Source organism: Alexandromys fortis, unplaced genomic scaffold (assembly GCF_014885135.2).
Source record: "Alexandromys fortis isolate MF-2015 unplaced genomic scaffold, M_Fortis_MF-2015_v1.1 scaffold_100_1_3062724, whole genome shotgun sequence".
NCBI lineage: Eukaryota > Metazoa > Chordata > Mammalia > Rodentia > Cricetidae > Alexandromys > Alexandromys fortis.
In genome coordinates, this window is record NW_026067992.1 from 1,392,990 (window position 1) to 1,419,555 (window position 26,566).

The 26,566-nt window shown below is 41.2% G+C and overlaps 1 protein-coding gene across 1 annotated transcript in view; it reads left to right on the top strand.

The window, feature by feature from the left end:
* The first annotated feature begins 1,808 nt into the window (after window positions 1–1,808).
* Fgf12 (fibroblast growth factor 12) overlaps window positions 1,809–26,566 on the top strand; it is a 532,109-nt gene continuing 507,351 nt past the window's right edge. The window contains exons 1-2 of the mRNA XM_050159955.1: window positions 1,809–1,909; window positions 2,076–2,218. Of these exons, the coding sequence (XP_050015912.1) occupies window positions 2,206–2,218 (13 nt within the window). The 5' untranslated portion in view covers window positions 1,809–1,909; window positions 2,076–2,205. The remainder of the gene's footprint in view (window positions 1,910–2,075; window positions 2,219–26,566) is intronic.

Below are 26,566 nucleotides of genomic sequence, written 5' to 3' on the forward strand. Positions count from 1 at the left end.
TCCAATGCAAACCATGATGTTTCAGGTAGCTTCTGTTGATGTTTTGTGGTGTGGTGATTGCACAAGGAAAAGTATACATGTTATGTTGTATGTTTAGAACCAAGACAGACTATTAGGTACAATATACCAGAGACAGAATGATAAAGATTGTAGTTTTTTTTTTCACCTTATGTCTGGAATCTAGATTTAAAAACAATGAAGGTAGAATGGGGACTATATACAGGCAGAGAAGGGACAAGTAGGAAGGGAAGAAAGGCCCAGGAGAATGAGTATGAATGACTATGGAGAATGTACAGAGATGTTCTATAAGTGACTCTAAATATCTTTAAGGAATAAGTACATCATGAGACACAGTCATCTCTGTGTGACATGCTCTTACAGAACAATGCTACTCTCACTGGACATCCTACACCCCTGGATCGTTGAAACCACACCTATATTTTATAATTCTCCAAATCTTTAACCTAGGCATATATTCAGAATCTACTGCTTAGTTGATGGTAGTTTATGGTCTCTGTGATCTGATCCTCCACTGTTTGTTACATCCCTGGAAGTCACTCAGAGGATACCATCACCGATGAGAGTCCAAGTCTTGTTGAGTCCTGTGATGATAAAAATTGGTAGTCATAGCCTAAGGCACTGGCGAATCTCAGGATTCCTTCTGAATCACTAAAAGATTAAATTATCATCAGCCCCACGCTCTTTGTTGGGAGTAAATTTTATTTAATTTCCGTGTTTTGCAAGTTGGGGTGGAAATCTACTGTGGAAAGAACCTCCTCTTTGATGTGTGTGAGTAATCCCTTTATCTCCTTCCATAGATCTTGCAGCTATCTGAGTCTTCTATATTTGCTTTTATGCTCAAGAAAAAAGATTGCTGTTTTGAGGAGCAGCTATTTTCTTAGGGAAATTTGGACAATTAAGAAATAGCAAGTATATAACATTTTCCCCAACTGAGCATTTTATACATGAACAAAATACAGTGTAGGCTTGAGAACAGCACCCTGTGGTATTTGGCCTTTTGTGCCCTCTCTACCTTTTGAAACAAGAAAAAAAATGCTTGTCTTGGCACTTAAAAATGTAGGAAGGGACATATTTTTCTATTTCAAAATATAATATAGTTATATCTACAAGGTGCCATTCCACCCGTTGCGAACTTTCCTTCTGTGTAGGTGTTGGAAAGAAGATAAACAGAGTACCTTGGAACACCCCGGGACGAACGCTTTGTTTGGACAACTTTATAAACCTTGGAGCCTTCAGGGAACAGTGTTGGGGTGGAGGCCATAGGGGGCACCCAGTCTGGATGGCACAGAAAACAGAGGATGCTGAAGCACCACAGCCCAGAACTCCTGCCACTCTACCCGAGAAGCAAAACAAACAAGCCCGGGGATGGAGGAAGATGTAGGAAGTCTGTGGGGAGACCAGGGGAGGCAGGCGCCTGGGAAGGTACTGCAGCAACCAAGAGGAGTCCACATCATGACCACTAAGCAGGATTCGTAAATCCCTCTGCTTTGGGGACCGCAACGTGCTCAGTTCAGACACCCTAGCCTCCTCTAGAGAGCTTCAGTAAGCAGTCCTGGAAAATCGGATGGGATTGAAGCGCCGTTCCAGTCCAATCCGTTTTCTAGTTTGCAGGGGAAAATCCGGTCCGGTGTTTATTTTTAGCAGCGCTTTTCTGTGACCGAATGCTACTGCTTTAAGGCTGGGATACTGAGGACCTTATTGGGGAGAGAAGCCAGGGCGGGCGGGGGGAGCGGGGGGGGGCGGTGAAAAAGGGAGGGGGACTCTCTGCGCATGCGTGCCAGCGCCCATGCAAATCTGCTGTACATCCAGAGCAAAGTGGGATGATCTGTCACTACACCTGCAGCACCACGCTCCGAGGACAGCTCCTGCTTGCAGCTTCCAGACGCAGGTAAAAATAATTAAATAAATACAATCCTGCGCGGGCCTGTGCATGCTTTTCAGTATCAGCTGTGCATAGCCACCTAACCCCTGTAGAAACAATTTGCTACTGCTGCTGCTAAGTGTCCTTTGGTGGCTGATCGCAGCTTTAAGGTTTAAGAAATCCCATTTTTCAGGAAGCCCGAAGGGAAAGAAGGAAGTACGGGCGAAATCATCAGATTGCCTTTCCAGATTTGGAGACCTGAAGCGGGCCCACATCTTCCTGCCAACTTCCATTGAACTTCCCAGCACTCTAAAGGGACCGAAATGGAGAGCAAAGGTATGTGGCTGTCCCCATCGGGGCACTTCCCGCTGCATGTGCGTGTGGCCAGGGCAGCCCTCTGCGAGGGGACTGCAGTGCTCCAGAGCGGGAGGAGCATCACACTAGGTCGATAGGAGGAGGATATGCTATGTCCGTTGCAGCAGCGGGAATGTGGCGAGAAGGCCACTAACTCCCACAGCGTGGAAGCCAATGTTTAATACTCCCATTAGTTGCGTAGTGAAGTCGGATGAGTTTTTTTTCCCCCTTCGGGTGTGTGTGTGTGTGTGCGCGCGCGCGGGGGGCGGCGGGGGGGGGGCGAATGGAGAAGATACCCTCCCAAAATGGAGGGGGAGGAAAGATGTGCTGGTAAACCGATTTCTTTCCTGTAAAATGGATGGACTGGATAAATCTGTTTTGTTTGCTTTAGGATTGCTGACGAGACATTTATAGCTGATATCCAATAATGCATTGCTAAAAAAATGTTTGAATTCCTCCACCCCACCCTACAAACATGGTGTTTCTGGGTGTGTATGACCACATTCGACTGCATTTTGAATGGGTATCAGATAAAAAAAAAATTGTATCTACTTGAAACGGCGTGCCCAGGAACTGACCTCTAAGAAGATCAGGGTAGAGAAGTACTGCCTGGCTCCTGAGCGCGATGCCGTTCACTAGTTTTGGACATGTCCATATTAAAATTCCCCTCATAAGCAAATCTGCAAAATGTACACCCACCAACTGCTATCTGAACTGTGGCGATTAACTTCTGGTTAGCATAGCTGATATAAACCAAGCAGCTCTTAAAATTGTAACTTTGGATGTCGTTTGAACTTAACCCCCTCTGTGCAGGTCCCTTCCCCTCCTTAAAATGCCCACACATGGTTGTGATGTGGCCACATACCCAGTAGGGCTAGAGGATGTATTTAACCCTGCTGAAATCAGAGAAATGATGTCAACTTTTAGGAAACCATATTCATTACCCAGAACGGGAGAAGCTATATTTGAAGCGAGGTTTTATTTTTAACCGGAATGTCAGTCACTGTGGCAATGTACTTAGGCTCGGGGAGTGGTGTTGAGCTACCTATTCCTAGGCTGATTAACCAAACTAGAGTGTTGACAAGAGCAGCTCTCTGCTCAGTATGGTTATCGGAGTATTTAGTTAGTAGGTTTATCGTTTTTGTGCCTAGGGTAAACCTCGGCACTGTGGAAAGATCTGAAATGCTGCCGGTAAAGACTAGCTGGTAGCTTTCAGACGGGGCAAACTATTCTCGTGACACGTTGGTGGGTATTTCCTTGTCTGACAATGTACATATGGGAAAAGAGCTGTATCTCTAAATATGTACATAGTGTATAACAGAATCCATTTTAAAATGAAAACCCAATCTTTCATAAATCATAGACTAATATAATCTTCTAGTTAGGTAAGCATTTCTTGGACCTTGGATTAACAACAGAGTATCATTTTACTATGAAAAACTGTTTTTCTGCTTAGGTGACACCTGGTATTTGACCATTAAATCTGGTTATTTGGCAATGGTTCCTGGTAACATTTTGTCTTTAATTTATATAGCAATTAATGGTCAATCATCAAATGAAGATGGATCTCTCAGCGATATTTTGTGGGTTTTTTTTTATTGCCCATAAAGAACGCTGCCTGTGTCTCAGAGTTCCAGGTGGTTTACATTGCCCAATAATCAGAGTAGACTTCCAGCCGTGCTTCCAGTCTGGGGCGCTCAGAAGGGAGACGGGATTTCAGAAATAGACCTGAGAGGAGGAACTGGGCCAAAAGTTCTATGTTAAGTCAGACAACAGTGATACTGAGGATCCCAGCTCTGTGAAAAAGGTGATGATAGCTCTTGCTATAAGCCAATATTGTGGTCGTTTTGCAGAGGGCTCATAATTACTTGTACCAATGAGGAGCAAATGAAAGTCGTAATGAGTTTTAATTCCTGGACTTTACAAAGCTGAGCTGCCCAAATATCAATCATGCTGACACTTCTGCTTTTTAAGCCAATGAAAGTGGCATGCTAAAAAAATGCAGCTAACTTTAAATTTTTCTTCTGGAAGGCTAAAGGATTATATCAAGGGGCAGTTGCATCTGTATTCCATTCTAATTGGAACATCTTTAATATTTTTATTGTGATCAACTTCTTCCCCCAATAAATTCAAGTGTAATTATAGGAAAACATTATTAAGTATTAGTATTAGAACTAATTTAAATAGAGTCAAAGAGTCATCACATGATTCACTTGACTGCTCAATGGTTTCCCATAGTCTAATGGCCTATTTAGACATAAACCCTGTCACCAGCGTTAGACAACCTTCACGTTGCCTTTGCCATTTGAAAAGCAGACCAGCCAAGCAGACCTGTGAGTATCCTTACTCACAAGTAAGATCAGGTCTGCTTCCTTCCTTATTCCTTAACATCACTTCCTGTCATCCAGGATAAAGAGGAAAATAGATCAATTCAGAATCGTGATTACAATGTATCAAAGACTGAGTTGGATGTATCCGAAGTAACTTTCACAGAAATTATGCCTCTAGGGTCCGAAGTGCTAGAGCCTCAGAAATAATGGAGAGTGTTTAATATTTAAACTTGTGGTTCAGAAACTTGCCTGCACTCTAGAACCACTTGGTAGGCTTTGTAAACGTTCTCATGCAGGGTCATGGACAAAACAATTAATTAGAATGCTGGATGGGAACAAAGAGGTGCACCATTTTTTAACCGTCTCAGGTGCAATGTGTTTGAGAACCACTTATTGAGGTGCTGGGTGACAGACTGTGGTTTGCAGACACATTTAGAACTGCTGGATGCTCATTTTTGCTCTAGGCCTGTCCAACAGACTGATTTCTACAAAGCCCCAGGTGGTTTGTATTCAGGGGAGAGTTTTAGGAGCGATGATTTAGAGGTAACTGACATTTCTCTTCTGTTTCCATCTCTCCTGATTGTATCACTTTTTTTCTTTGCTTAGGTTCTCAACTTCATGCAGGTTGCCTATACAAACACCTGTAGAACGTTTTCTGTGTAGAGAGGCTCAGGCTGCACCTCTTGAGATTCAGGTTTAGCTGATTCCAGGGAGGGACCTGTGCATAGTTCCTTAAGACAAAAACCAAAACAAAACAGTATAAAATTATTCCATGTTACTAGCCAGTTTTGTTTTAAAGAGGCATCAAGACAAAGGCAACCTATTAGAGAAAGCATTTGGCTGGGGGCTTGCTGATGGCTTCAGAGGATGAGTCCATGATCATCATGGGAGGGAGCTTGGTGGCGGGCAGGTTTGGTTCTGGAGCAGCAACAGAGAGCTTACATAGGATGATGATCAGAAAGAAAGAGGAGGAGACTAACAGGGAATGGTGTGGGCTTTTGAAACCTTAAAGCCCACCCTCCCCAGTGACATGACTCTTCCAAAAAGGTCATATCTCCTCCCCTCCCCAGAGAGTTCCACTAGCTGTGTACAAAGCCTTCCAATATGGGGGCTATTCTCATCCAGACCACCACACCCACCTAGTGATGCCACTAGCTAGCCAGTAACCATTGATCTCAGGCCTCACCACTCTTGGTCTACATTTCAAGTATTGCCCCAGAGCTTGCTAAGGATGCTGACTCTCAGGCTCTTTCCAGATTTATAATTCAAATCCGTATTCCAGAAAAATCACATGGTTGTCTGTATGTGTGTTAAAGCCTCAGAACCTCTGTCTCAATCGTGCAAAGCAGATTGTAATTCAGAGCTTCCGCATAAGAAGACTTAGTGGAGAAGCGTGGATAGAGACCATCTATTCTGTGTAGTGGTTTACATGTGTATAGTCGGGTCCCAGACCTCTGTTTGCTTTGAGAAAAAGTAGGAAAGAAAGTCCGCCTTGTGGTTTGAACCCTAAACAGACTCACTTTCAAGAACGCCCTCTGTTCTTACTCTAGCCGTTTACTTTCAGCGCCCCGTTATCTTTAAACATGCATTCCCTGCGCTCGCCGTGGACTCCTGCTGCGTTACTGCTGTTAGCCCATGGTTAAGTGATGGTAGTAGGCTGCTTAAGCCAGGGTGCATCTTAGCAGAGCGCAGGATGCTTCCGTCCGTTGTATCGCATCTTTGTTCCATTCTCTGACACCATTGTCCTGCACCGTCTTTCCTGATCTCTGTGTGTCATGGCTATTTTTAATAGAGCGCTCTATGCAGCTGAAGTACCCGTTTGTTGTTAATATGCTGCATTCTTTACACCAGCAATCGAGTGATTTTTATTTAAACAAATATTTAATGAGTACCTACTATGTGCCCGTCATGCTTAGTACTGAAAATCTAAGAGAAGACTATGTTAAGTGTGGTAGCTCATGGCTACAATTTCAGCACCCAGGGACCAGTGACAGGAGAATGAGGAGTTTGAGGATAGCCTCTACAACAATAGTTAGTTTGAGACTAGCCTGGGCTACTTGAGACTCTGTCTAGGTAGCAAAAGCTAAGACATAAGCCTTGATCCTAAACACCTTGCTCTTCTACCCCATGTTTTTTGCTAATAGATTGGTTAGTCTTCTTGAGGGCATAATCTAAATTTTTAACATTTCAGCAGGTACCCTGGAGTTTCACCCCTGGAAAAATGATTTATTTTCCATAGTAGGGACACTGGTTTTACATGCTGAGTTGGACAGACAGTAGTTTTAAGTATCACTTTCATGCGTTGAGATGATTCCAGCCTGGGAGAGATAAAGCTGATATTTTACATGGGCATTGCAGAGCACATCAATTTGTTTCCGGGGTACAGAAGGCAGGAAACCAACTTGTTTCCCCAACAGAGACTTGTTCGTGCCCTCCGGAGGAGAAAGGAAATGCTTTTGCAGTCCTTAATTTAGCAGAACTGGGAAGTAATTTTGTGAAAAGTCGCTTCCTCTTTAAACAACAATGAGAACCAGAGAGAACGTTGCGGTGGGAAAAGTCAAATCTAACATATGATGTGGTAGAATGGGCACCAGCTGCAGGACATACAGCTTCTTGTCCAGTGCTAGGGGTGGTACGTTGAAGAGGTCTCTTTGCCTTTCTGGGAGTCAAGGTTTTTAAGTCGTCTAGAGCGTTTGGCTCGTTTGATTCAAAGTCTCGCTGAATTGCCATGTTGTTCCAGGCATGTGGCTCAGTGCAGGGTTGGAGGTGTGTATCCTGGCTCCCAGTCTCTGCACTTGCAGCTGGGACCCACAAGCAGGCTCTGGAGTTGTTTATTGCAGACACGCTACTGCTCCATTCATCCTTCCGAGTCCTTGGAGGTGACCCAGGAGGCTAGAATGTGGAATTCTACTATAATTAGAGACCCCGAGAGAAGACTGAATGTTCCATAGCAGTAATGCCTTCGTTTGCTTTCTACCTTGGTTTCTTCAGAAGAAAAGTCGCTGTGTGGGAGAACATGTGAACACTGACTATGCTGTGCTCTCTTCTGAAAGTGATTCCAGCTGACCAGCTGCTTAGCTGGGAATGGATTGTATGACTGAAGCAGCCATTAGCAGATTTGTTATCCCCAGCAATGGGTCCAAGGGTGACCACTTTCTTAGCCTTGCCTTTTTATTCTTTCCAGCCACATCCCACTACATTTATAGTATAAACTTTTTCCATAACTGAATTTGTTATTGAGTTATTATTGGCATGAGGACTTTGTTTTGAAGTAGTTACATTTAACATTTTTGTTGGTGGTAACTGGAGATTTATCAGGTAGAGTATACATTGAATGGGTTTAAAACACGGTGTAAATTCTGTCCATCAACAGGTTTTCTCACATAGTAGCCACAGGGCACCTGGGGCACCCGGCTATTAAGGAAGCACTCAGGAAATTAGGCATGGAGGTTCTGATGAAACTAGAGCCAGGAACTGGGTTTAATCAGGAACACTGTAGGGCTCCTGCCTTGGTTTTTTTTTTTTTTATTAGCATTATTTAGTGTTAAAGAGAGCATGGGCATCAAAGAAAGATTTGATGCCTCTGTTATAGACTTGGGACAGAACATAAATACATAAAATAAATGACAAGAAACTGAGCTTAAAGACAAGTTGTTCATCTCGTTAGCATCCTTGCTTATAGGACATGGTATAGTTTTCCTAGGACCTATGCATATAAACTCATTTCAGTTTTCTTATCTCTCCAGTTATGTTTTAAAGTCCCCTTCTCTTCTCCTCACCAATGTGAGGTTCTCACCCAGAGAAGTTAAGTGACATAGCTGTTGTGATGCCGCTGACGGTGCCTTGGCAGAAGTCCAAAAGGACACCTGTTGCCTGTTCACAGACACTTTCTCTTTTCCCTAACATCTAAGCTGCTTGGATGTTGGCCTAAACGAGACCCCATTACGGAGGAGTCAAAGAGCACCTGTCATCGAAAGAAAACGTAGGCTGGCCTCAAGTTCATGGTGTTCTCGTCTTAACATCCCTATGGCTGGTCCTGCAGACATGGGATCATGGGCTTTGGTTCTACTCTGTCCGTATTTAGCCAGAGGAACAGCCCAAAGCGATGGAGAGCTGAAAAAAAGATCCAGAAGCTTTTACAGGCTGTTCAAAGGATCACCAAGTACAAATAACTTTTCTGTAGCAAGAAGAGGCAGCCATTCCAATCTCTACCCCCTGGAATCTCCCCTGCTCCTACAATGACCACCCATGAGACGCAGTCAGGCTTGTATTAGATCCTCAAATACCGACTGTGTTCAACTAGGCTAAACAGACCTCAGTACAAGGCAAATTGAGACATTCATCCCCAGCTATTTGGAAACTGGAAAAATGTTTCTGGCCTCAAAACACGTTAAAGTGTTTTTCATTTTTGCTCCAACTTTCATTCACATACTAGACTCTATAAATAAGGTAATTAAAAAGCATCTTTTATATGATTGCTCTAATTGGGAATGAAAATCTGGGAAATCTGAAACCGTCTTTCCAAAGCCTCCTTTTGCATTTCAAAATAGTTTCACCCTTTCTAGTACTCCTCAAAACTGAATTTAGTTCAGTTCTGTGTTGTTGTTTCTCTAGGATTTAAGGAAGAAATATTTGCTGTGCGGCAAGGAGAAAGACTCTGCAAATCATGCTTTATTTGTGAGCCTGCAAATTCAAAATAAGATGCAGTGCAGATTTTTACCTACGGGTCTTATGTCAGCATCAGCATCAAAAGGCAAAGCAGTGATGCAAATACAGGAAGGCTCTCAATAACCCGAGGAAGGGAGGCAGACAGATGCACAAGGACCATCAACATCCATCTTTCAGTGTCAGATGATGGGTGGATTGAATCAAGGAGCAGCATTTTTGAGAATTGATGTGTTAGATGTTCTGAGATTGAACTTTGAAAACTAATTTATACACACTAGTGGAATGCTGAGGCTATATTGGTACCTGGGGCTGTAGAACAAACATGGAACAAGACCAGAAGTCCTGCACTTAAGTTATGTTTCCACTACTTATTCCATAAAGGATCCTTGGAGAAAAAAATCCTTTCATATCTCAATGTCCTTGAAACATCTTCCTGCCCTTTCCCCACCTTTCCTCTCCTATTCCATCCTCCCTTTCTTCTTTTTCCTCTCCTTCTCTTCCTCCCAGCCTTCTGCCCATTTTCACTCTCCTACTGTAGAGGAATCAACTATCTTGTCAGCTTTCTAATATTCTGTTTTGATGCCTATGTATGCTTGCTATGGAAAACAAAACGTAATGGATCGTAGTCCAAATTATCACTTTGATATTAAAGATGCATTGTTAAGCTAATATATATTAGGCTCTTGCTCTCACTATGGCCTGGAACTCAGCGTGTAGACCAGGCTAGACATAAACTCACAGAAATCCACCTACTTCTGCCTTCACAGATTAAAAACATGTGCCACCATGCCCCTTTTATGTAATAATTTTCAAGACTGAGATTTTGAGCTTGTAACTGGGTTGGCAATCAATTTTATTCTGAGCAAAGAAGCCTTAGGCCTGGTGGAATTATCACTTGGAATATTAGTTACTTTTATGTCAATGAGAGCAAAATACCTTACAGAGACAGTTCTCTCAATGAAGGCTTTATTTCAGCTCACAGTTTCAGAAGAATCTCTGTCAATCACCATGAAGAAGACATTATGGGATAGCAATAACATCATTTGAGGCAGCAGGAGCGTGAACAGTGGGTGTCAGGCACAGTCCAGAAAGCAGAAATTATATCTGGTGTCAGGGAGTAGTGTACTCATCAAACACCTACCCTGTGATATACCTTCCACTGTGAACCTTACCATCTACAGGCTCCAAAAACTTCAAAATAGAGTTACCCATTGGAGCCAGGATCTTGTTGGGGACATCTCTTTACATGGGCCATAATATTTGGCATTATGTGTGGTATGACCATAAATTTGCATTGATGGATAGCTATGGAGCCCTACAGAAATTACCCTGTCTTGGAAGTTTGGAGGTCTAGATTTGAGTCCTGATTCGTGTCTCAACTCGTTATGTGAGTTTGGTGTGCTCATTCCCCCCCCCCCCCCCGCCTGGTTCTTCATCTGTTAAACAAAAGAACACAGAGGCAGAAGTCTTTGGATTTGAGGAATTCTGAGAATTTGTGGGGTTGTGTAGAGAAAATAGTAGATGTTCGCTTTATGATTTATGGTTGGTGCCTCCTTCCTTTTTGCCTTTAGATAATGTGGTAGTGTTTTTTGCTCAGCAGCTTCAGCATTATGTTTTTATAACATCTTTTAATTTTAATCTTTATATGTATCCTTCTTACAATTAGGGTTTTTTTTTATGTGAAGTTGATGCAGTATCTTCCCTCTTCCAGACCTAGCAAGCACGTTCCACTGAGAAGAGGCAGAAGTAACAATCACATCAAGCACTCCGTGCTGAGTGTTTTACTCGTGTTACAGGCAGGAGATTGGACTTTCTTTTACTTTCAGTCATCAGACATGCATTCTTCAAAACCAAATGCATGCAGTTCTTTTGTCTTTACAGAATTCGGAAATCGTAGGTATCTCTTGTAACACTCAGGTCTCTGCTGCTCCTTCGAGATAGAAGTATTGTCATTTCCAATGGAAACCTACTTAGTAGAATGGATTAATACTTAAACTGAATTTCTTAGTTATGCAAAGGGTGAAAGCAAAATATTTAACAGCTTTAACGTATTTAAAAACATGAATTATGATCAAGAATACTTGTGATACAATGGTGGCTGTGAAAACAGTGTTTGTGGCCATATGGCCTGATATCAGTAATAATCAACACACCATGGACAAATAACATATTGAAATAAGCAAAGGGTAGTATGATTGGATTAGTGACTAAACCGAGTGGATTTTTATTGTTTTTCACATATCCCATCAGTCTGATATTCTAGATAACTTATTGCAGTCTAAGCATGGTGCAGTGAGTATCGGACTCAGTTAGAAGCTGCTCAATATATTTATTTAAACTTTACCAATTCCCTCTCTTCATGCTTCACAACCTCACACTCTGTTCATGCCAGACATTGAGAGGACATTTGAGAAGACAGCAGCCTTTCGAAATGAGGCTTCCATAGCTTTAACTTTGTATTAGGTACTGTACTTTTCACACCGTCCCGTTTAATCTTCACAGTGATCTCACGTCATTCATCGTTTATGACCTGGGAAACTCGAGCAAAGTGATGGCAAGTAATTTACATTTGAACCCACAAAGGTGCTGGGTTATGGACTGTCTTCAGAACATCACCTCGAACACTACCCAATCTTAGGTGTACTTTACTCTAGTCTGGTATGACCCTCACCTTTCCTCCTTTAAAGAAAAACAGCCGTGTACATACAGATTTTACGAACCCTCAGGGCAGCCACTATCTGCTTGTTTCATGGCTAGTAAACTGAAAGTCTGGCTGACACCAAGATTGTGAGATAGTAAGATATTCAATAACCGTTCACATGTTTGTGAACATGAATTATGATCTGAAGTACTGGTGATATGATAGTAACTAAGGAAAAACAAAACAGCCTTTGTGGCTATATGTGCATATAAGCCCTGAGTCAAGACAAGCCAGGCTTGAAGAGTTATTGCGAGCTCCTTCTGACTCTCAGGTGGGTTCAAGAAGGAACCTGGTGCTTTGAGATACCTCAAGTTGGTTCCAACTCCAGTGGCTTAATTAATCAAGGACCGTAGCATCTTTTTAACCCCCATACCACATAGCTGCCTTGCTTATCTGGGAAAGTCACTGCACCGGAAGTTACACATAGCACTAGCAACCTTTGCATTCCTTGAACCAGCAAAGATACATCTGTGTGTCTTTCCTCCTAATTTGTAGAAGGGATTTCTTTCAAAATTAATGGGGCCAGTAAGAAAAGACATCAAGAGCCAAGTTAAAACCAGAATTCAGTGATAGCTTGTGTTTGTTTCTTTGGCTGATACTTTTATCGTCTGTTCCTTTGAAGCTGAAGCTTCATATTAACTCCTCAGCATAGAACTGTATATGTCCTCTGGTATCCTGTGCACCACTGTGGGAGACCACAGTTGATGCACGGTGGTGTTGTTAGCTGATGCTGGAAGCTGGAATCTTTCTAGTCTCCATGTCATTATCCTTTCTTCCCTTGGCACTGACCCTTCACCCTGCCTAGACACCAGCTGCAATGGTCTAACTTGATTACCTTCCTCCATATATTCTTTCAACTGTTGATCCTTGTAGTTTCTGTTAGTTTTCATACCTTGGCTGAGCTGATTTCACTCACTTTCCTTTGGTTAGGACTACGAGAGTATCGGGCAACTGTGGGGTGTAATTTAAATCATACAATAAAAGCAAACAGTGTTGACCTTAGCTGGTACAACGGATATTTGAATTAAAATTTTATTAACTTGTTTTCACTCTCTGACATAAATGAAGTTCTGTTTCCTCAGAAGAACAAACTTGACTATTGGAGCAAAAATGTCAATATTGTTGGTTAGGTCAGGGACAGGATTGCTGGGCTTCACATCCAGAGGGTCTCATTGAATGGTCTGTGATGGACCTTGGAGAATGCTCTCTTACGAACTTGCCAGAAGACACTGCTGCTACTCTAGAGATTGATTTCTAAGAACCATAGTCATAGAAAACCTATTTTAATATTGACTTGTACTTCAATTTGACTCCAGAAATAGATTTTTATTTTTCTGATTGTTCAAGAATAAGGAATTGGGGTAGCAGTCTCATGATGGAAGACCATGCATAGCTTAAAAGAGTAAATGGCATTGCATCTTGGAAATGAACCACAGAAATAGTTAATTATACAAGGTGGTGGATTTGGTGGCCATTTAGCTACCATTTTGCTATATGATCTGATTATCATTGGGACTAGCGATAAAAGATCACAGTTTATTTTATCTGAGAAACACCTTTGAAGTCAGCAACTAAAGATATATGCAAACAAGAACTTAGCAAGTACTGGCTGCTAGTGATGCAGGAGAAAATTTATAGTCTAAATTTGCTTTTACCTATATAGCTTCTGTATAGATGGCTCTGGAAGCAATGACTAAAATAATGGTTGTGTCATCTGTTATCGCATCATATAAAGAAATGTAATGTGTACGGACGCAGAGGAAAAGGTCCAAATCCGGGAATAAATTAGCATTTATAGAAAGGATGAAACTTAAACATTGGAAAAGCATCGTATGGTGAGGGAGTGGTAAAAAACACAGTAGAGAGTGTACCATCAGCAACCAGGAAGATGTAAAAGATGGTCCGATTCATGCATCCACCAGATACTTGTGCTGGTTGCCAGCACTCTTCTAGGGGCTGAATACAGTGGTGAAAGTGTAGAATGTTTGCCTTCGTGCACAAAGAGATGGGGACAGGAAACATGGAAGGATGAATCATGAAGGAAGGTCAGGAGGAAATTGTGGAAGCCTGTTACAAATTATGTAATATAGGTGGTGATTTCATTCACCTGTCAAAAAAATCACAGTTGATGTGATCACTTAAAAAAAATTAGAGACCTTGGGGATTTTCGATCACAAAGCTTCAATTATCCAGTAGCATTTAAAGAACATGTTTGCTGCAAAAAAACCAAAGCACACCAATGAACCCACTCGCATGGCCAGCAGAAGTGCTCCAACCCACTGTTCCCTTTTATGACTTCCACCGGCTGCCTTCCTGTTGCTGTTGACTCCTGACTTCTGCAAGTTCTGACATGGAAAGGTTTTGAGTTGTATTTTTGGGAGAAATGTCCAGACAATCTTTCAGAATGTATCATGTTTAAAAGATGACTCTCTGAATATCTGTAAATAATTAGCAAGTTTCAAGAAAATAAACACAGAACTAAAACCATGCAAAGACTAATAATATCCTTATATGTTGCAATTGCGTTTTATGAGATTCTTCTATTCTTAAATGTATGAAAGATTTGTGCGACACGTTTGTGTTCAGTCTTAGTCACACTCTTGCAGTAGTATGTTTGGATATTCACAAGACACAATTTATTTTAAGAAGAGGGAGAAGCCAATGGCAATTTCTGAACTTTTTTTCTGGCTTTTGTGTGCGTACATTCTAACTGACAACATTGGTTGAGATTCCTGATCTCACTCTTTTAGATTTTCCGATCCATATAATGGAGATAAAAACACTAGCTAATATTAGTGGCTATTAATCGACCTGTTTTGAACATTAGATTAGATATGAAAGTGCTTAGCTTGTATTCTCATATAGTAATCACTTAGCAAAGCGTTGTTATTTATTTTAAGTACTCTATCTCAAAACTGCCTCATTATAACCTCTGGGTGAAAGTCACAGCCTTGGGCTTTTGTTGAGTTTGATGGGTTCAGACTTGCTTAATGTTTAAAACTTTTGTGGTGGTTCTGAGAACGAATTCAGGGTCTTTGGCAATGGTAGGCTCATAGTATACCCCTGGGCAACACTTCCAAGCCTGACTGTTTCGATGAACTCCATGTACATACTAATAGTCATCACCTTTGATTTCATTTCAGCATAAGAGCCACTCTGCAAGGCGGGCAGTGGTAGTGCACACCTGTAATCCCAGCACTCAGAGACAGAGGCAGGTAGCCTGAGTTCTAGGCTAGCCTGGTCTACAGAGGGAGTTCCAGGACAGCCAGGACTACACCTAGAAACTGTCTCAAAAAAAACAAAACAAAACAAAAAGTCACTCTGCAAATATATGGCTTTTTCATCAAAGTCAAAAATCCACACAAGGAAAGCAGATGCTGCCAAACTAGATGGCCACATTCAAGGAATGGGGACGGGAATGTGACATTGTATAGAGGAGGTCTCAGATTGGCTGGTTCATGAGTAACATTTTTCAAATAACGGGCATCAGGGGATTTTCATCTTGAAACTCTAAGAATGGTTAGACAGATGGCAAGGACAGCTTGATCTGAGTCAAGGCCTTTTGATCTCCATTGACCACTGATTCAAGCCTGAGTGGGGAAGGTGGGTGTGCAGCAGCCTCCTGGGGCGCTCACCCTTCCGATGTGTAGAAACAGCCTCCTGAGTGTAGAAACGGCCCCTCTTCATCGTCTTCCATTTGTTCATTGTTTTATCACCATTATGGGGGTTCGTTCTCACAGACAGTAGTTTCTTGTCCCTTCTCTCTTCTTCTATTTGTTCCTTATTTTGTCACCATTATGGAGGTTCGTTCTCACAGACAGTAGTTTCTTGTCCCTTCTCCCATTTTTATAGAGTCAATAGCTTTGAATTGTTTTATATTTACCTCCACAACCTATATAATATTCACTTCTTACATTCCCAACCTAGAATGCAATTGTCCATCCTTTTGTCTTCCAGGCTTTCTTCTTAATTTTGGTTAGGTAGGCATTTACTAGCCGCAGTATTATGATTCTGAAAATAAGTTCTCTTCATGACTAGCAAATTGAACTATGAAGGCTTTTCTGCTCGTCTTAAGATTTTTTTATACGTTTGGTAATTAACTTGTTTTCAGAGGGCTCTACTTTCTCTGTATCTCATGCTGTTATTTTCCTGCCGGTAACACACTCATCCACTCTTCACGACAGCCAGCAACTGAATATACATCCTGAGCTACACATGCTGCTTGGTGTTGATATACTACAGCAAATACCATCATAAACATGTTAACCCAGGCTAGAGGTTGTGCAAAGGGCAGGGATTCAACCTGACTTTAAGACCTGTGTTTGCAAATGTCTCCACTCTCATTATTAAAGACATCATTTCCCATAAAAAACCTTTTTGTCAGTTTGAAATAAGCCCAAATTAATAACTTCCAGTCATTGCCAGACTCTTTATGGCCCCAAGAGACTTTGGCGTGGTTTTAGAATCTACATTTTTTCCTGGGCCTTCTGAGACAAAGGGAAGATGTGACCCAGTCTTGGTGAAGTCAAGGCTGAAACTCAGAATTTAAAATTACTTTACTAATGTTCTTCTTACCAAGTCATATCAGTCCTCCATCCTCATGCCCAGCTGCCTATTAATATGATTAAAAATTCTAAGTTGTGACTATGAGGCTCAGAAATCTGGAAGTACTGATTTTAAGAACCTCTGAAAATGGAAGAACAGCATTTTGGATGAAGTCTGTGTGTACTCTGCATGTAGGTTTGGGGGTCCAAACTTCTACAACACTGGACAAGAATGGCTCACTACCACCACAGAGTCCTCACTACCATTTTGTTTTGAAAAATCAAAGGGTCAGAGCTTTAAACCAAAAAGACAGAGCTATCTTCATGTGTACAGGTTAATGTCGATTAAGTTTAAATTCATGCAGCAAATTCGGGGACAGAAAGTTTGGATGTAGCATCTTATAACATCCTTTTCAAATGTTCACATGTTTACAGCGTGTTAAAAGCACACATCAGCAATATATACATACATGTAACAATATAATAAGCATCATATGTATGTATGTATGTATATATATATATATATTAAGACAGGGAATGATGTCTCCTCTTTCTCCTTAAGGGTGTAATGTATTCTGTTCAATTTATGGTTGTAGAACTGCATTAATGGTTATCAAATACTGTATTATAGCGCCACTAAGAAGAACAAGGACACATCATTTATTGGACACTTTATCATGAACGTAACTCTCAGTAACACATTATTCATTGAAAGCAAGATCCAACAACCCCAGTGAGATTTTGAGACATCTTCCAATATATATTACTCTGTTGTAGGCACAGATACTTAGATTGCATTTTTCGCAACAATGTTTTTCTTAGTCCTCGTCTGCTGTGTTGACTTCTGTCACACTTTGTTACCGTCTGTCCGTCTCTTGGGTCACCCCCTCTCCTCAATTATGAACTCCATGAAGGCAAATGTTATTTGTTTCCTCTTTGTTATCCCAGTGACTTGGCACAAACTAAACCTTTGTTAAAAAGTTAACGGGGAAGATCAGAATATACTATATGTATATATATAAAACAATGGCTTGATTTTCATAGCATTCTTCATTAGACAGTAGGCATAAAGACTCAGGATGACACACAGGTAACTCACATGCTTCCATGTCGGCTTTCTCTTTTGAATATCACTCTTTGTGCACCCCAATTAAAAGCTACAGCTCTTTAAGTAATGGATCCTCTTACTTGTGAGACTTCCTTTTGTCCCCAGGAACAAATAGGTGTAAAATGTCTCCTCTACCTGGGTAGTAGTAATTTTTCTTCTGATGCTAAAAATGGGAAACAAAGTGACTCCTCTTCCTTATACAATGAAGAAAATCAAGATTCTTCATTGCCCTAGCTCCCTCCATCTGCTCTCCAGTGGCTCTCCATTCCTGGCACGTTTGGCTTTACCTTTTAAACTATCCTCAACCTTAGCGGTACAAATTGTCAGGACCTTTGAACAGAACCGACAAAGACAATTGTTTTCAAAGTCCTGGAGTCAGGGCTACCTAGACTCATTCTGTAAGATAGCCTGGGATACCCTTTTCCTGTGGGCTGCTACAGAGTCCCTTCTGATTTTCAGTTCACAACTAGGACATGAAATCAGTAGAAAACAACAGCCTGTTTCTCTTGGGGATCTTGGTTCTGTCTCTTTTACTTTTCTATTGAAAGCCATGGTAACAGTAGAAAACACACAGGGTGATTGGTTCCATATTGTTTTTGCATCTTTACTTCATTCTGGATGAATAAATTGGAGAGGACATGAAGGAAGGAAATGGCTTGCAACTTTCCTTAGGCTATCGGGATCCATTTTGGTGTCTTCAGCCTTCAGCCAAGGAGTGGGCATGACCTTAGCTTTGCCTCACATGCCCTCTGGCATCAGCAGAAATGCAAATTGAGTTAATTAAGAATGGACTAAGACTTGTTTTTCTAGTCTAGGTGGGGGTATTATTTTTATTTAAGGTTATCATTAGGTGTAGATATTCTCAAACACAAAGTCAGGACTATGACAATCTCTGGGACCAATTTCCTTGCCACCACAGGGCAGTCAGAGCAGAGACATGGCAAGTAGACCTTGGCATGGAGAGTCCCAAGACTTTTTTGGTGTGTGTGTGTGTGTGTGTGTGTGTGTGTGTGCATGTGTGTTGTAAGCACAGTATTTTTACATGAATACTTCTTCAAAATAATTAATATGGTGGCTAACGCTGTCAATGAAGACAATGCTAATGTTTTGAGAAAATGTGATTCTTGTGGCCCCATATTCTCTTTTAATATGCTTTCTCAGGGATGTCTATGCAAAAACTGAGATGTGGTAATACTTCCACTCTTAAAGTGAAATGTGGCGAGGAGTTCTAGTTTCTTCTCTGCTCTGTTTCCAGTGACACAGCTCTAAAAGTTGAAATGTGTCTTTTTATTGTGGTGTTAAGGGCTTTATTTGGGTTTTATTGCCAAGTAAAATTCCAATTTTGTTTCGGTTGAGCACATTAAATGTAGTGGATCTTAAATTTCAGTAACTGTGGCTACAATATAATTTTATTTCAAGAAGTATGATTTTCTGGGTCCATGTATGTGTGGTCTTTGCTTTTATTCTATATTATTCATGTGTTTTAAGACTATTATGTTCTAAGAACCTAGTCAAAGTAAAGTATGCATATGAAATAAATTAATTAATGATATGTTAAAGGCACTGAAATTGCTTAACGTGGAAAAGAGAAAGCTCAGGAACTATGCTAATCACCACCCTTGGCCTGAAGTGACTGAAGAAAAAATATTTAGAAGTAGATTTTTGGTCTCTTCTGTTGCTAAAGGGATGGACCACAGCAGGTTCTCACGCAGGCAGACCATGGTTTCCATCCTGAAGATTTGTATAAGAGCTAATGACATTTGAGCTTTTATCCTTTCTCACTTCTGAACGAAACATTCTCTCCAATTATCCTTTGGTTCTGTATTTCTCTCTGGAAAGAGAGATCAGTAAACAACGAGTTACCCCAAGACAACTGACCAAAAGGATGTATTTTGTGACCGCTGGTAGCTCAAAGAAGGTTTTGGATAATCGATGTATGGATATGACGTAAGTGTCCAATGGAACGTTTCCATTATTCTGTTGTTCTGAAGATTACTGGATGCTCGACTTTGTGTTAGTGTGATTGGTCATCACATAAATTGGGACAAAAGACAAAACTTGGGATACATTAAGCAATGCACCTCTGCCCGTGGGGCTGGGGAAGGGTGGATTCTATGATCAAAGGCAGCTTGTGGTTAGGAGTTTCAGAATTCCACAATGTGTTCCAGATGACTGCTTTGTTCTCAGGAGCCTGAAATAAATGTGTGGGAGGATGTCTTGTAGCCTCCCTTTTGGAACAGCCTTTCTTGGGATGGATTTTTCACGTTCATCAGGGGTGGTAATATCCCCATAGGTAGAGTTTTCTGAGAGCCGTGATCACCATGGACTCACCCCTTTTCTATGTGGTGGCCATGTGGATGAAAGGGTGAGGCAGACAGGTTCAAACTGACTTACTGGTTATGGAAAAATGCTAATGAATGAAGAAATAATAGGGTTATTAACAGCAGGAAAGCTGTTTTGTCTGCCCCCCCCCACCAGCCCCAAATCTGGCAGCTATATATCTTGAAGCCATAAAAAGATAAGGCTGGAGTTTTGGTATCAAATGAAGACTGAAAACAAGATAAGAGGAAGAAAGAGGAGAGTTCCAGACACATCAGATCTATCAGCTGACCCAATGGCAGTTTTCTAAAGAATAAGACAAAGTTACATACATATTCTCAGACAGGCAAAGGCAAGCATATTTCTTATAATCATAGCACTATCACAAAACAATGTTTATAACTGGGACAATNCCTGTCCTCAGGACCCTTTGTTTTTGTCTACAGTGCCCTCAGCCAGCATGACCCGCCTTGCGCGCTCACGCACCGCATCCCTCACCAGCGCCAGCTCTGTGGATGGCAGCCGCCCACAGCCCTGCGCCCACTCAGAGAGCAGTGAGGCGATGGGCCAGGTCAACCACACCATGGAGGTCTCCTGCTGAAGTCCTTGTCCTGCCCAAGACGCTTTCCTGCCCCCAGGTCCCACTGCCATCTCTGCACCGGCTCATCTTCCATTTAGTTTATTTTTGTGAGAGCGAAGGGGAGGAAATGGGGTTATTTCTCTTTTACTTAAAAAAATAAACATTGTTTTAGGAGAAATAATTACTTAAAATGATATTACAATTAGACTAGGATGTTTAACTGTTCTTTTTCTCTGATCTTATGTAAAAGATAGGAAAAGATTAAAGCTATAGTAAAGTCTTCATTGCTATTTGCTCGTCTCTGGCACGTGTCCTCCCCTCCAAAACCCCTACAGCCCAAGGTCAGTTCCAGAGCTGGCAGGACTCTCAGCTCTCATTCCTGCTCAATGCAAGGATTTGGTTGGTCCTCACTTTCCATATTTTTTTCTCTCCATTATGTTAACAGCAAGACTATTGGGGTCTGTTTTGTCACCTTCCTGGCTCTTAGACCGCTTAGCACAGTGCTAAGTCTGACCCATTCAATAAGTACGTTTGATCCTGTTGCTATGTCTGAAGCTATTACCATGCTAGCTTTAGTGTTTGGAAGGGGCTTAAAAATCAGGTATCCTTTCTTAGTAGCAGTAGAAACTGAGGCTGGGAAAGGATGCTATCCATACAGCTACAAAGCTGCAGATCATGAACGGAACTTCCCCATACCAGTTTTTATTTATTTATTTATTTATTTATTTATTTATTTATTTATTTTTGCCTCTCAGATACCTCAACTACCTTTTTGAGTACACAATTTTGTTAGAGAGATCCCTGTACATAATTTTCACAAGCATCTGAGACTTATCAATTTAATAGCTCCATTCTTTATTAGCTAATGAGTTAAAAGGCTCATTCATTCATTTACCAAATTTTGGAGATCGGTGTTTATACTAAGTACATATCTATCTACACAGAGGGTGAACAAAACCCCCCAAAGGTGTCCGTTTAGTAGCGTTTACTTTCTGCAGAAAGATAGGAACGGTTCCGTAGGGAAAACAGCTCTGTCACAGCCAACTATTTTCTAATTTGGTTTAAGGCCCTCCCACAAATCGAAACACATGACCAACACTGATCTTAGTGCCAAGAATCCGTGGCTAGCAGGTCCGAGGGGAAGGTGAATCTACCACTATTACTTTTCTAAACGGATGCAGGGTCTAACTGCTAACAATTTATTGTTATACCTATATATAATCAGGGAGAGCAGGATGCTCAGCTCTGAGCAGGATATCTGTTTTTGCATCCTCCCCACCACAAAGCTCATGAATCATAGCAGAAGGGTGGAAGTAATGTAAGAGTCAGAAGTGGTGAATGGCTACAAGGATACACGCAGCCAGTGTCTTCTGGACACAAAAAAGGCAATTGCCCAGATCAACTCACAGCACTTTTGACAGCATGCTCATAACCCATGCAGGCTCAAGGCAGACAGAATATCGGGATGGAGAGAGGGGTGGGCACAAAGTCTTAGCTAAGGAGCTATTGACAGCTGGTGGTTGCTAGGACAGGAAGAGTCACCTTTAAGGGTGTGGCTCTGGTGGATTGACCAAACTCTAGTGGAAGGCCACACATTCTACAGTATATTGGCAGCATCAACTCTATTTGTTATTTTTTTTAATAAGACAAAATGTTGGGTGGGCAGAGAAGTGGGAAGGATCTGGGAGGAAGGCAGAAGGGATGAATATGATCACAATGATAATGTCCAAAATTATCAAAGAGAAAATAAAAAAGTGAGAGGGAAAAAGGAAACAAATATATCTAAAAAATTATGTGGGGAAAGTTATCAGAAAAGAAAGGTTATGAACGGTAGGAGACACCAGGGTTGGTGGGATTTATTCAGAACTTTCATCATTAAGGCCACAGTAGTCACAGGAGTCAGTCTATTTAGTTAAAGAAGGATACATGGCCTGTCTAGGGAACAGCATTTCATGTGGGAGGAACAGTAATGCAAAGACTGAGGAGGGAATGTGTCTGCAGTATTTGCTGACCATCAAGAAGGCCACCAAAGATAGGGACAAAGAGTGTGTTAGGAATAGTCGTCTTCATCACATATTCTGATCAGTAGAGTATGTTAGGCATAGTTCCTCTTCATTCACAAGTCCTGATCAGTAGAATATATTAGGCATAGTCCCTCTTCATCCATGTGTCCGGCCTAATAGAGTGTGTTTTGGGTGGTCCCCCTTCATCCACATGTCCTGCCTAATAGCTTCCATCATAGCTAAATCTCTGGTGTTCAGTAGGACACTCTTTGGAGCAGACAGTCTACTTTCTTTCTAATGTAGGCCTTTTTCCTTAAACTGTAACTGGTGTTTTCTGCTAGGCTTAAACAAGAGTGTCTCTGAAATTCTGTACTGGGGCTGGGAGCCGAACTTCTTCATGTCCTCCACCTGAGAACTTTGAGACAGTAACAGTTATTTCCCTCAGAAAATGTGCACATTTATATGTATGCCACAATAACTCTCTCTCTCTCTCTCTCTCTCTCTCTCTCTCTCTCTCTCTCTCTCTCTCTCNTCTCTCTCTCTCTCTCTCTCTCTCTCTCTCTCTCTGTCTCTGTCTCTCTCTCTCTCTCTCTCTCTCTCTCTCTGTTTCCCAACAAATTTCATTAGGGTCCTTTTTCCTAAGAACCTTTGGGGACTTATTTGATTGCTAAATTGCCTGCTGCCTTCTGGAAAAGCCCGATCCTATGCCTTCTGCTAACAAAAGCCAGCCATTGGGTGGAAAACCAAGTGCACTGATGTCTGAGGCATGGGGAATATACAGAAATTCTCACTAGGTGTGTGTGTGTGTGTGTGTGCGCGCGCGCACTCATATGTGTATGCACATTTGCATGTGTATTTGTGCACGGTTGTGTTTGCTTGCTATTGCTAACCATAAGAACTTCTGTATGTGTTACAGTTGATACAGCACTTTCTCACCCCTTACCTCATCCAGTCTCCTTTTTACTTCCAAATAGCCTCGTTACACAAAATGATATAAACATGTCCCTATTTATCATTACAACCCTTTTTAATTAAGAAGTCGGTATGGTTGGGCTATTGAGCCAAGGTCACTCAGTACCCTAGAAGCAGTGAACTTGAACCTCATCCCTATGCTTCCCTATCCTGCAGCTCTGGATATTGTCTACTCCACAACCTCTTTGTCTTGCATATCCGGGCTCCTAAAAGAAAAACTAGTCTTCTCTGAAGTCAGACAGTGAGTGGGTCTGATAAGCGCTTGTCTCAGCCACTTGCACTGGTCTTCCCTACAAAACCTTTCAGGCTTCACTGAAGTGAAGAGAACTAGGAAACAAAAGGTTCCCCCATCCTTATCTGGTCTCATGGAAGAACAGATGATTGTTGGAACACAGTAATAATGCAGTAATAACTTAATATCATAGGAAAGCAGGCGCTCACCACAGCTGCACTGACTGTCCTTCACTACAGCTTACTGCAGTCCTAAAAACATTACCATGCCCTCTTTCAGGATGTAAAGGTTTGATGAGATACCATTTAGATGGCAGGAAGAAGTTGTGTTCTTGCTGACTAACGCACTTGACACGTGGGTAAGACCTAGTCTATCAAGTGAGTCGTGCTTCATCCTTGGACATCTGACTGGGGTGATAGGATTCTTTTGTTGTTGTTTTGTTTGATTTTCTTTTTCTGAGACAGAATTTCTCTGTGTAGACCTAGCTGTCCTGGAACTCACTTTGTAAAACAGTTTGGCCTTGATCTCCCAGAGATCTGCTTGTCTCTGCCTCCTGAGTGCTGGGAATAAAGGCTTGTGCCACCACCACCCAGCAGAAGAGAGGATTCTAACAGGAGTTTCAGAATGTAGTCCAGATCCTGAGCTGTAATTATCAACATGAGTAAAGCTCTCAGGTTAAATCTTCCCATTTGTCACTGCACTGTGATATAGACATAGAAACGTATAATCTAGGCTCTCTTTTGTATGTGAGATCTTATAGACAATATGAGGAAATGAAGATATGTGGGGCTAAGGTCAGAGGGTAACAAGATGCAGCTATGCAGGGTGAAGAGGTCTAAGATTAATCAAATAGCAGAAAGATTGTAGTTAGACACCAGTCGTCTCATAGACTTTACCTTTGCTTCTTTCATTTGGTGAGAATGTCCAATTCTCTTCTAACAGCTAGGCTCAGTGTTTAACAACCACTGTTATATGTTGGATGGAGATACCCTTGAGGGCATGAACATTCTTCCCTTAGCTTCCTAGATTTTGGGCTTGTATTTGAGCTCTCAGTTCTGTGCTTTTGACCTATGTGTCTGTTTCCATGCAAGTACCATACTTTTATAATTATTATATCTTTGTGAAATTAAATTCAATGGCGATATGTGATAACTCCAACTTTGTTCTTTCTCACCTTTGTTTCAGGATTGTTTATGATATCAAAAATATTTTATTTTAGCTTTTTTATCATGATCTTAGAGTTTTCAGCATATAGATGATTCATTTCTTTGGTTGAATTTATTCATTTATTCCTAAGTATTTTATCCTTTTCAGTGATTTTACATGTGGGCTTGCTTTCTTCACTTCTGTTTTTGAAAGGAAGGGTACTGAGACTATAACCCAAGGCCTCCTGCATGCTCAGCAAACATGCTACGTCTGAGCTATAACCCAGCATTCTCATTTCTCGCTCTCCTTTCTTTTTTGATAGGTGATTATTAGTGTATGGATTTGCAACTGATTTTGGAATTTTGACTCTATAATCTTCAACTCTACTAAATTCACTCACTAACTTTGCTTTGTTATAGAGTCTTTATTGTACTCTTTAGATTGGCTCATATAATCCATAATCTAGAATTAGTTCTATTTCTGTGTTTCTTATATATTTTTATCTCTTTTATCAGTTGACTTTGCTAGTACTTCCAGTTTATGATGAGTAGATATGGGGACAGTGGGCATCCTTTCCTGTAGGAGGACCCAAAATAATCACACAGAAATTATATTAATTACAATACTTCTTGGCCAATGACTTAGACATATTCCTGACTAACTCATATTTTAAATTAACCCGTTTCTATTATTTTATATTTTACCACGAGACTCGTGGTTTACCAGTAAGGTTCTAGGGTGTCTGTCTCCTTTGGCAGCTACCTACTTTCTCCTCTATCTTTGTTTGGAATTCTCACCTTGCTCTATTCTGTCATGACATAGGCCAAACCATCTTTTTTTATTAACCAATGCTAACAAAACACATTCATAGCATACAGAGGGGAATCCCTCATTTCCTTGTCTTAGATCTTGGGAAAAGGCTTTAAATTCTCCCCATTGGTTATGATGTTAGCTGTCAGCTTTACCAGAATGTTCTGTACTATTGTACTTGTTAGTTTACTGTCAGCTTGACAAAAGCTTGGGTCATCTCTAGAGAGGAAACTTCAACTGATACAATGCCTCCCAACAGAGTGGTCAGTTGACACTCAACGTCTGTTGGAGCATTTCTTGAATAAAGATTGGTGTGGGAGAACTCAGCTCACTATTGCTGGGACCACTGCAGGTCAGGGAGTTCTAGGCTGTATAAGAGAGCAAGATGCACAAGACAGGGCAAGGACTCAGCAAGTAGCACTTCTTCATTGCTTTTGTTTCCGTTTCTGCCTCCAGGTTCCTGTCTTGAGTTCCTGCCCTGACTTCCTCAGAAGATGAGTTATGAGCCTGAGCCAAAATAAACTCTTTCTTTCCCAAGTTGCCTTTGGTCATAGTCTTTGTCATGGCAACAGAAAACAAACTATACTATTCATATTTTATGTGAATTTCCTTCCATATATATTTTTAATAAAAATTTATTATGAAGGAAGGTTGAATTTTGTTAAATGCTTCTTTGCCTCTTTTGAGATGGTCATGGTGATTTTTAATATTTTATTTTGCTAATAAATTCTATATACTTATAGTAAGCAAACCTTGCACTCTCAAGTATTGAGCTTGGTTTGCTAATATGCTTTTGAGGAGTTTTGTATTAATGTCCATCAGAGATGTTGGCCTATAGTTTTCCTGTGACATCTTTTTTTTTTTAAATATAATTTTTTTATTGAAAAAAAAAGATTTCCGCCTCCTCCCCGCCTCCC